The 12591-nt window shown below is 35.9% G+C and overlaps 1 protein-coding gene across 2 annotated transcripts in view; it reads right to left on the bottom strand.

Annotated features, from left to right (window-relative positions):
• Positions 1 to 718: 718 nt before the first annotated feature.
• Positions 719 to 12591, bottom strand: part of LOC101414174 (zinc finger protein 596-like) — a 65133-nt gene continuing 53260 nt past the window's right edge. For both annotated transcript variants that reach the window (XM_058307727.1, XM_058307726.1), the window contains exons 6-8: positions 5803 to 5895; positions 5180 to 5271; positions 719 to 4735 (exon numbers count right to left, since the gene is read on the bottom strand). In XM_058307727.1, the coding sequence (XP_058163710.1) occupies positions 3530 to 4735; positions 5180 to 5271; positions 5803 to 5895 (1391 nt within the window). In that variant the 3' untranslated portion in view covers positions 719 to 3529. The remainder of the gene's footprint in view (positions 4736 to 5179; positions 5272 to 5802; positions 5896 to 12591) is intronic.

Below are 12591 nucleotides of genomic sequence, written 5' to 3'. Positions count from 1 at the left end.
GGACATCACCAACCCTGGGTCCACCAGATGGAGGAAAAAAATATGAACGAGCTTACTCACATTCTAAAATATAACTACTGTGATCAGTAATGGAAGAAACTGTAGCATTGATCTGGAGAAAGTGGCCATGGTACTTGCTAAAGCAGGGAAAGGGAAGAAGAGATGAGATGTTGGGGCATTTTTTGGACTTAGAATTGTCATAAATGATATTGCAGGGACAGACAATGGACATTATATATCCTACCATAACCCACTGAATGGACTGGGTGAGAGTGTTAACTACAATGCAAACTATAATCCATGTGGTGCAGCAGTATTCCAATATGTATTCACCAAATGCAATGACTGTTCCATGACGATGAAAGAAGTTGTTGATATGGGAGGAGTGGGATGGGATGGAGTGTGGGGTATGTGGGAACCTCATATTTTTTAATATAATTTCTTGTTATCTATGTATCTTTAAAAAAAGACAATTTAATAAAAATAAAATAAATAAATAAAAGATCCTGGCACTATCATAACAACAGACATACAGAACAATGGCACAGAATTGAGAACTCAGAATTCAACCCTCACATTTCTGGCCAACCAATTATTTAAAAGGTAGAAAAGACCTCTTAATCTGGAAAGAATTGTCTCTTTAACAGAAAGTGCTGGAGAAACTGGACCACCATGAGTAAAAAATAGGTAGACCTTTATCTCACAAGATATACAAAAATAGACTCAAAATTGTTTGATTTAATATGAAAGTATAACTCAATTTATAAAGATGAAATTAGATTAGTAGTTACATAAGTTAGGAAATTATGTTACATAGTAGTTACATAAGTGTGGGAAGTTAGGATTGTGAGGTGACTACAAAGGGGTGTGGAGTTTCCTTTTTGAGTAATGAAATTGTTCTAAAACTCTTTAGTAATGAAGTTACAACATTGTGATTATACTAAACCTACTGATTATACAGCTAGCATAGATGGTATGGTATACAAATGTTTCTCTATAAAACTACTATATAATAAATAAATATACAAGAATAGCCAGAAAGAGCAGCTATATAGAGGGGGAGCATAGAGATATTGAGAGCGGATGAATTTTTTGTCTGTTTTTATTATTAATATTGAAATAATAAAAATGCTCTATTAATGACTGAAGTGATGAATACAAAAATATGTGGTTATTCCAAATACCACTGACTGTAAACTTTGTATGCTTTACTAATATGTATGCTTTACTAATATGTACCAATTGTATGCTTTACTAATTGTATGCTTTACTAATATGTACCAATAAAATTGCCTTGTTTTAAAAATTGTAGCTGTAAGTTTTCTATATTTGCATGCTCAGGATCTTAATTTTTTAATAGATAATTTCAAGTACAGGACTTCCAAATAATGACCATTATAATGGCATTGCCTGTGGACTTAGAAGAAATTTTATCTATTAGATATTTGATTACTAACAAGATGATTATTGCATTGCATTTTGCCTGGATATGTCCTACTGGGAAATTAGTAATGGGCAGTGGGAATGATCTGTATTTCTGCTCTGTACAGTCAACTACTGTGTGCATGATTCTCACACACTCTGATAAAATTTCTGGTAACAGAGATTAAGCATTGTTTCCACTAAGATTAGAGACAAAGTGATCATATCTGTTCCTCCCCTTCAGGTATTTAATTACTGACCCAGGAAAGGCAATGAGAATAATATATTCATTTATGTGGGAAAGACTCCAAAATCACAGACTTCATACATTCTCCTATCCCTGACTATGTTTCCAATGTTGATATCCATAAAATCAGTTACCAGATACCCATTCATTTGTCCAAACCTCTCTAACAATATCCCTCACAGAAGCATTATTACTGATGCACAGAATCTCCCCAATCGCTCAATAAAAGATTTCCCATGATTTTTCATTGAATACATTCTTCACAATGAATTTTTTTGGGAAATGCCTGAAGGATTTTCAACCTCCTAGTAAAGATTTCTCCCTTTAATTTCATGTTTTTTTGCAGTTAATCTTAAACTGAGTTTTCTTTAGCACACCAAGACTTGTGTTTGTCTGGTGATAGTGCACAGTGATTACAGACCTAGTGTTCACTCTTGTGGAGTTCAATCATTTAATTTAAAGGATAAATTGGGAATTAAGGCAATCCCACATTGAATACTAGTATGCCTCATATGTGATTTATCTGATTAGCTTACAAGTTAGAATGGTAGATGAGGCCTCTCCAATTCCATTATAGTTCTCAGTTGTAGTATATCATCTATCTACTAAAGGCTTTGCTATATAGATGATGTGTATTTGGATTCTTGCCAATATGAATATCCTTAGTTATCTGAAGTAGTACAGATAGCTACAGGAACTTCTGAACAGATCAAAAGCATAATCTTTCTTTACTATGTGACTTCTGTGATATGCTTAAAGGTTAAATCTATGTCTTAAGTCTCTTTCATATCCTTAAATTTAGTGTGTGTTGTTACATATGAAATCAGACTATTGACTGATGGCTCTCTCAAATTGTTGACATTCATAGGGATTCTCTCCAGTTTTAGTAATATGTTATTTAAGGATAGAAAAATTAAGGTTTCCCACACATATGATGTGGTTTCTCTCCAACATGAATACTCTCATATTGCTACAGGGCAGAATTACAAGTGAAAATTTCCCCATATAGACAACATTCATGGGGTTTCTCTCCAGTGTGAGATCTCTTAAGATAAGAATATTGACTGAATGCTTTCCCACATAAGTGGTATTCATAGTGATTCTCTCCAGTGTGAGTTCTCTCCTGTTTTTGACTATAGGAATGCCAAATCAAAGCTTTCCAGCATAGATGACATTCATGGAGTTTCATTCCAGTGTGATTTCACTGTTATCTAAGATTAGAATAATTACTGAATGCCTTCCCACATTGGTGACATTCATATAATTTCTCTCCATTGTAAGTTATCTTATGTTTCTTAGCAGAAGAGAAATGAAAGAAGCATTTCCCACAAATATGATACAACCAGGGTCTCTCTAGTGTGAGTTCTCTCATTGCTTTAGGGAAGAGGATTGAATGAAGGCTTTCCCACTGTAGCAGTTTGATTTGGTTATGTATTCCAAAAACAGATACTGGATTATACTTGTAATATGATATGTATCTGGGCATGATTGAGTTATGATTAGGGGTGGGGACTCACAGATAAAACTCATGGCAAAGAACAGAGTTGGGGGTTTCTGATGTTGGGCTTTTAAGGTTGGAGTTTGGTGCTGAAGACTTAAGCTGGAGCCCCAGGAAGAAAGGAACTTTGAACCCAGAGAAAAGCAAGCCCCACAAACATAGGAACCCAGGAAGCCTGAACCCTCACAGATGTTGGCAGCCATCTTGCTCCAAATAGACATTGGTGAGGGAAGTAACATGCTTTATGGCCTGGTATCTGTAAGCTCCTACCCCAAATAAATACCCTTTATAAAAACCAACTAATTTCTGGTATTTTGCATCAGCACCCCTTTGGTTGACCAATACACCCACAAACATGACATTCATGATTTTTTCCCCTCAGTGTGACATTTCTCATGGGATTTAAGTGAAAAGGATCTAGTGAAGGTTTTCCCACAAAGATGGCATTTATAGGGTTTATTTCCACTGTGAGTTCTCTCATGTTGTTGAAGATTGAAATGTCGGCTAAAAGCTTTACCACAAAGATGACATTCGTGGGGTTTCTCTCCAGTGTGAGATCTCTCATGTTCTTTAAGATAAGAATATTGAATGAATGCTTTTCCACATAAGTGACATTCATGAGGTTTCTCTCCAGTGTGGGCCCTCTCATGTTTTTTAAAAGAAGAGCAATGAAAGAAGACTTTTCCACAAATATGGCATTCATAGGGATTTTCTCCAGTGTGAGTTCTAACATGCTCTTTAAGATAAGAATATTGCCTGAAGGCTTTCCCACATAGATGGCATTCATATGGTTTTTCTCCTTTGTGGTTTCTCTCATGTTGTTTAAGGGAAGATGATCTAGTGAAGGCTTTCCCACAGAGATGGCATTCATGGGGTTTCTCTCCAGTGTGAGTTCTCTCATGTTGTTGAAGATGAGAATGTCGACTGAAAACTTTCCCACATAGATGACATTCATGGGGTTTCTCTCCTTTGTGATTTCTCTCATGTTCTTTTAGGGAAGAGGACTGAATAAAGGCTTTCCCACATAGATGACATTCATGGGGTTTTTCTCCAGTGTGACATCTCTCATGGTATTTAAGGGAAGAGGATGAAGCAAAGGTTTTCCCACAAAGATGGCATTCATAGGGTTTCTCCCCAGTGTGAGTTCTCACATGTCGTTGAAGATTGGAAAGTTGACTAAAAGTTTTCTCACATAGGTGACATTCATGGGGTTTCTCTCCAGTGTGAGTTCTCTCATGTACTTTCAGATAATATTGACTGAATGCTTTCCCACAGATGTGACATTCATGGGTTTTCTCTCCAATGGGAGTTTCATTGTAGGGTCTGAGATCAGAGCATTGCATACTGTTTTTAGCACTTTGGTAACATTCATATGATTTACATCTAGGGTAAATATGCTTATGCTGATTAAAAGATGAATGGTCTCTGAGGACTATTTCAACTGGTTTCCTGAAATAGGATTTCTTTGTCATGTGAATTAATGCATGTTGGTTCACTGTGGATGTGTGAGAGGAATCTTCTTGCAGATAATTACATTCAAAGGAATTCTTTTGGGTGTGAGATCTCTGCTGTGGGAAATAAGATGAGAAACTGTAAAAACATGTCCATATACATGAATATCTTCATTTCTCTACATATGAAATCTAGATGAATCCACTATTGGTAGCCTCCAATTAAAATAATTATCATGTTCATTTCATATACATATTATTCTACTCAGTACATATAAATTGTCTCTATTATAAATATCTATTTGCATAGGTGGCTGATCAATTTTGAGCTCTATAAAGTTTCAGAGATTATATATATTTATGCAATTCAATTTTTATATGAGCTCAGGTTAGTGCTTCTGTTTGGGTTAATTTCCACCTAAATTCATACTATCACAGATGTCTGCTGGATTAGCACTTATTCCTAACAGCAATTGCAATTTCATGACTTTACTGAATTTCTAATTTATTCTGTCCATGGGTATCTATTTGGAATACTATGGTTCACAAAATTAAGCTTACCAATGACATGATTTTTGAACTGTCTTTCCTAAAGATAGGTTGTTTGAATATCATTTCTATCATTTTCCATGTTTTAAAGGCACATTTCCACCCTGTAGTAGTTGAACAAAAAACAGAAAAATTATTAGAGTAGCTAATGCTTAAAATTTTGTGAAGTTCCAGGTATCCCTTTTAGTATGTTTCCAACAATTAGCTGGGAAAGACTATCAAATTAATGAATACTCTAGGGATAAGAAAATATTACAGGGCATTACAATCAGAAAAGATTTGCAGGCATGGAACATAAGGAAAAAATGAAGTTGGGATGTCACAGAGGTAAGAAAGAAGGAAACATATTCCAAAAATAGGACCAGGACAAGGAACAATATATGGAAGTTTAATTGTTATAACAAATGAATACGAATTTCCCAATAACATGACACTTGAATAAAACTTGAAAAAGTATGCAGAATAAACATCTTTGAGTAAAATTTCCCTATATCTTCAGCTATATTTTAGAAATCATCTCATGCCAACAAAACTTAAGAAATCATAACTCACATAAGAAATTGTGAAGTTAATATATACAAGCACATACTACATCATGAGGTCCCTCTTATGATGCATAGGTTCTTAAAGCTCACCTGAATTCTGGTACAGAAGAAATCCTATGCCTTCTCTCAGCACTTCTTCTTGTTCCAACTGGGGAAGTACATCTGATTTGCAGACTTGATATCCTGTTATGTGAAAAATGTTGCCTTGATTTTGAGTTGTGGTAGCAACAGAGCATGATCATTATGTATGTGGCAGGTAACCAAAAAATAAGATAAGCACTGAGCAATGCAACAAACCCTAGAGATCAAATCATTGTTAATATTTCAACAGAAATGGTAACTCCTGACATTTTGCCAATTTCAATGAGGACCACTGGTTTTTACTACCCGTGGACTAGTACAAAGTGAGACTGCAGAATCATCTATATTCTAAATGAAGAGAAATCTAGTTCCCACAGTTGATTGAATATTGTGTTAAAAAATAATCCAATAAACATAAATTCCACCAGAATGATCTAAATTCTCTATGGAAAAGGATATATGCAATGTATTTACTACTGCATTCTGGAACCTTAGCATAGCTCATAGGGCAGAATACTTATTTCACCACAGTCAAGTATTTATCCATTCAAAAGGTATTCTTTGAAGATAGAGGGACTTCTGGGAAGATGGTGTCAAAGTAGCTACCCAGAGCTCAACTCTCCCACTAAAAACAACTGAGAAAGGGAAAAAACCTTACCCAGGGGAGTTGATTTGGGGAGCTATAGAATACAAAATTGATATGCATCATCCAGAAGGAGTGAAGAAAGATAAAGAAACCAAAGAAAAATGATCTTGGATCTGTTATTTTTTGTTTTTTTAATTGATTCCTTATTTTTCACTTCTTTCTATTTCTTTATTTTATTCTCAAAACCATGTACATCTCCTGTGAAGGGCAGGTTGTAGGGTGATTTTTTTGAATAGGTCTGGCAGCCTGAGAAGCTCCTTAGGAACCTAAGGGGAGGGATTCTTTTGCTGGGTTGTTTTGTTTTATTTCTTGTTTGTCTTTCTCCTTTTTTGTTTCCTATTTTTCTTTTACTTATTTTTTCTACCTACTTTACTTCTTTTCTTTCCTTCATTTTTCTAATTTCTGTCTTCTTGTTGCTTTTCTTTCATTCCATCTCTTTTTGTTTGGCCTTCAATTTTTATTTTTCTTTCTATTTTTCTTTCTTTTCCTCTCTTCTCAGCTTTCCAAACTTTTAATCCATTCTATTTTTTCTTTTTGTTTCATTTTTTCTATTGTACCTTTTTTATTCTTCTTCCTTTGTATTTTAATGGTTTTACTCTATTATTTTATTTTCTTAGATCTTTTACACTTCCTCTTCTAATTTTAAAAATTGTTATTCCTATTACTGTTTTTCTCTTTTTATCTCTATCTTTTTCTCTGTTCTTAATATTTTCTAAGGGAACACAGACAACTGCAGGTTACAGAATAAGAGGAATCAAGTTTCAAAAAGGAGGGAAGCGGACTTGGCCCAATGGATAGGGCATCTACCTACCACATGCGAGGTCCGTGGTTCAAACCACAGGCCTCCTTGACCCATGTGGATCTGGCCCATGCGCAGTGCGGAAGCGCACAAGGTGTGCCGTGCCACACTGGGTGTCCCCGCATAAGGGAGCCCCACGCACAAGGAGAGCGCCCCATAAGGAGAGCTGCCCAGCGTGAAAGAAAGTGCAGCCTGCCCAAGAATGGCACTGCACACATGGAGAGCTGACACAACAAGATGACGCAACAAAAAGAAACACAGATTCCCCAGGCCAGTGATAAGGAAGAACACAACAGCGAATGGACACAGAAAGCAGACAACTGGGGGGTGGGGACAGGGGTGAAAGAGACAGAAATAAATAAATCTTAAAAAAAAAAAGAATAGAATTGGGATAAAAAATACAGCTTAAAAAAAGAAAATAAAATGATGAATATTATAAAAAAAAAAAGTTTCAAAAAGGAACCATACCATATACACAAAAATAAAACCCTAGAGTAGAAAGAGAAACTAACCAAACTAATAAGCTATCAAGATAAACAGATGCCTAGACACCAACAAAAATTACAAGCCATACTAAGAAACAGGAAGACATGACCCAGACTAATAAACAAACCAAAAAAGAAGAGGAGATGCAGAACATGGGACAACTAATCAGGGAGGTCCAAACAAATATCATAAACTAACTTAATGAAGTAAAGGAAGAGATAAAGAATATTAAGAACACACTGGGGGAACATACTGAAGAAATTATAAACCTACATAAAAAGGTAACAGATGATGGTGATGAATGGCAAAATGCAAGAAATGAAAAATAGCATAGAAGCACATGAGAGCAGATTTGAAGAGGCAGAGGAAAGAAGCAGCAATGTCAAAGACAGTACATCTGAAATCAGACAGTAAAACAGACAGATAAAAAGATAGCAAAATTCCAGCAGTGACATAGGGATTTGAACGACAACATGAAATGAACAATCATATGCATTATAGGCATCCCAGAGGGAGAAGATAAAGGAATGGGGACAAAAGGAGTGTTTTAGGGAATAATGGTTGGAAATATCCAAAACTTTTAAGGGACGTGAACATACATGCCCAGGAAACACAGAGTATCCTAAACAGCATAAATCCTAACAGGCCTACTCCAAGGCATACACTTAAATTGTCCAATGCTCAAGACAAAGAGAATCATGAAATCAGCAAGAGAAAAGAGTTCTATCATATACTAGGGATGCTTGATAAGATTAAATAGTGATTTCCCTTGTGAAAACAAATCGCAAGAGAGCAAGAAGGCAGTGGTATGAGATAGTTAAGGTGATAAAAACAACAACAACAACAACACTCCCAGCCAGGAATTCTGTATCCAGCAAAGTGGTTTTTCAAAAAATGAGGGAGAGTTCAAAATATTCACAGATAAATAAAAATTAAGTGATTTTTTTCAACAAGAAATCTGCCTTTCAAGAAATAATAATGTTCATGGGGCATTGCCACAGTGGGTAGAGAGTCACACAACAACTGAAAGAATATTCAGTTTCCATCTTGGGGAGCTTTGCCACATTCCCTAAAGGAACAGCAACAATCCCCCAAGTATGGGGCAATGACTAGTGAAGAATAACAGTCCATTGTTGGGCCCTTGATATTGATAACTATACTATGAGCCTTTTGATCTTGAATTTGCAACTTAGTCTAGTGTTGTAAGGTGCCTAAGAATTACCCACTGAGAATCTCCATATTGCTCAAAAGTAGCCTCTTTCTAAGCCAAACTCAGCAGATAAAAGCATCACCTTCATCCCAGTTTGGACTATCATTCCTGAGAATGAGTCACCCAGGTACTGAGGGATTCCTACCAAGCACCATCTGGTGATGCAACTGGAAAAAGACCTTGAATAAAAGAGGACATAGGTAAAGACAAATGACTTTATATGGCTGAGACTTCAAAGAGAGTTAGGAGTTCTAGAGGTAAAGTTTATGTACATCTCAGCAGGATAACATAGCAAAGTAGATACTATCCCAAAGAGTGGGGCTTCTGAGGGCTCCGGAGACACACAGTTCCTACAGTTATGGCAGACAGCTCCAGATTTTGGTGCCTTGCCAGTGGGCCCTACTTTGGAGTTTGTGTTCCTGAGTGGACTCACATATGACTTCTCTACATATGCCTCTTCTGTCCCTTTTATCTGAACCTATAGTCGGTGCTGGAGTTGGTAGGTGTACATCCAAGAGGCCTGAATTTCTGGGCTATTCATGTGCCAGCTAGTCCCTGAGATTTCATGGAGTTGCATTACCTACTCTACAGGTCAACTAACAAGGAGGTGAGGATGGACAAACATCATACCAAGGAACTGAAAGTGTCTACAACTGTAAGCAAGAGAGTCCCATCCATCAGCCATACAGGATTGAAGTCTCCTTTCAATTAGACATGGAGTGGGTATCACCCTCCCAGAATTCTAAGGAATCAGGAATAGAATATGGACTAGAGTGAACTCATTGGTGTTCTACTATAACCTTATTGTGATTCTAGCAATGGAAAAAATTATATCATTGATGTAGAGACAGTGGCCACTGGAGGTGCTGAAGTCAGGGAGAGGGAAAAAGAGGTATAATATGGGGCATTTTCTAGACTTGGAATCATCCTGAATGACACTGCAATGACAGATACTGGCCATTGTATGTCCTGTTATAACCTACAGAATTGAGTGGGAGAGAGCATAAACTACAATGTAATATACAATCCATGCTTAGTGGGAATGCTCCAAAATGTGTTCATCAATTGCAATGAATGTAACACACTAATGAAAGAAGTTGTTAATGAGGGGAAAAGTGGGAGTTGTGGAGAGTGGTGTATATGGGAATCCCTTATTTTTAATGTAATATTTTTTGTAGTCTAAGTATCTTTTCAAAATAAATAAAAATATACTTAAAAATGAAATAATAAAAGGAGTTCTGCAGATTGACAGGAAAAACAGGAGAGAACAGATTGGAGAAGATTGTAGAATTGAAGATTATTGATAAGAATAACTGAAAAGATAAAAAGAGAAGTAAAAGCAACATATATCATATATGAACCAAAAGAAGATACGGTTAATGTAAGTAATGCTTTGAGAGAAATAACAATGAATGTTAATGTATTAAACTCTCCAATCAAGAGACATAGATCAACAGAATGGATAAGGAATTTTTGACCAAAGAGACATAGATCAACAGAATGAATAAGGAAATTTGACCAATCTATATTCTATCCACCAGAAACTCACCACAGACCATGCATACAGGAGGATGTAAGTGAATAGTTACAAAAGAATTTTACAAGAAAGCAATAACCAAAAAAGGGTGGGGTTAGCTATACTAATATCAGATAGAATTAAGTTTAAATGAAAAACTATTTTAAGAGACAAAGAAGGGTACTATATATTAATAAAAGGGTAATTTATCAAGAAGAAAAACATAAATATTTATGCACTCATGCAGTGTGCTTCAAAACACATTAGGCAAACATTGGAAAATCTAAGTGGAGAAATACACACCTCTACAATTATAGTGGGGGCTTTAGTACACCATTATCACCACTAGACAGATCATCTTAAGAGGGGATCAATAAAGAAGCACAGATTTTGGATAATATGTTAGAGGATCTAGACCTAATATACATAACCACATCATTACATCCCAACACAGCAGGATATACATTATTCTTAGGCACACATGGATCATTCTCCAGGGTAGAACACATGTTGGACCACAGAACAACTCAATAAATTCAGAAAGATTAAAATTATTCAAAGTAATTTCTCTGATCACATGGAATGAAGCTGGAAATCAGTAATGGGCAGAGAAAAAGATTAGGCACAAATATATAGATGTTAAAGAACATACTCTTAGATAATCAGTGGGTTGAGAAGGAAATTTCAAAAGAAATCAGAAACTACCTTGACATGAATGAAAATGACAACACAACCTATCAAAACCTATGGTATACAGCCAAAGCAGAGTTGAGAGGGAAATTTATAGCCCTAAATGCCTATATTCAAAAAGAAGAAAGAGCTAAAATCAAAGATCTAACAACACAACTGGAGGAATAGGAAAAAGAACAATAAACTAATCTGACACAATTAGAAAAAAGGAAATAAGAAACATTAGAGCAGAACTAAATGAAATTGAAAATTTAAGAAAATGTAGAAAAAATTAACAAAACCAAAAACTGGTTCTTTCAGAAGAGTAATAAAATGATTACAAACTCTTAACTGCACTAACAAAGGAAAAAGGGAGATTATGCAACTACATAAAATAAGAAACAGGGAAAGGAATATCACCACTGACCCCACAGAAATAGAGTATCATAAGAGGACAGTGTAAAAAATTGTATGCCAGCAAGATAGATAACTTAGATGAAATGGGGAATTTTCTAAAAACATACAGGCAGCCTGACAGATGAAAGAAGAAATTGATGACTTAAAAAGATCAATCACAATTAACAAGATTGACTCAGTCATCAAAAACCTCAAAACTAAGAGTCCAGGATCAGATGGCTTCATAAGTGAATTCTACCAAACATTCCAGAAAGAACTAACACCAATTTTGCTTAAACTTTTTGAAAAAATAGAAGTGGAAGGAACATTGCCTAACTCATTCTACACTGCCAACATCACCCTAATACCAAAGTCACACAAAGATTCCACAAGAAAAGAAAGCTATAGGCCAATTTCTAATGAATCTGGAGGCTAAAATACTCAGCAAAATACTTGCTAATTGTACTCAACAACAGATCAAAAGAATTATACAACATGACCATTTATCCAATAGGTAACTAATATCCAGCATATATAAAGAAATTGTAGATCTTGAAATTGAAAAGACAAAAAACCCATTTTAAAATTGGCAAGTTATTTGAATAGACACTTTTCCAAAGAAGAAATACAATGCCTCTTCCATCATTTTTACCAGACCTGTGGTTGGCTCTCAGGTTGGTGTATACTCAGGCCCTGAGCCTCAGCAGACTTGCAACTGCTACCCTTTGGTTTATTGGCCTTACCCCGGCCAGCTAACAGGGAGGTGAAGCAGGTCAACCACCACACCAGGGAGCCACAAGTGCCACAATGGCAAGCAGGAGAATTGTATCCATCATCCATGTGGAATCTAAGCCCCCTCTTGATTTAGAGGTGGAGAGGACATAACCATCCTAGTGTCCAAAGGATGGAGGATTAGAGTGTAGATTAGAGTGGATTTACTGATATCTACTATGGAACTATTGTGATTAGTAATGGAAGAAATTGTAGCATTGATGTAGAGAAAATGGCCATGGTAGCTGCTAAGGGTAGGTAGAGGGAAGAAGAAATATGATATGGGGGCATTTTCAGGACTTGGA

This window comes from Dasypus novemcinctus, chromosome 12 (genome assembly GCF_030445035.2).
Source record: "Dasypus novemcinctus isolate mDasNov1 chromosome 12, mDasNov1.1.hap2, whole genome shotgun sequence".
NCBI lineage: Eukaryota > Metazoa > Chordata > Mammalia > Cingulata > Dasypodidae > Dasypus > Dasypus novemcinctus.
The sequence above is the reverse complement of the archived record's forward strand: the minus strand, read 5'-3'. Positions and strand labels throughout refer to the sequence as shown.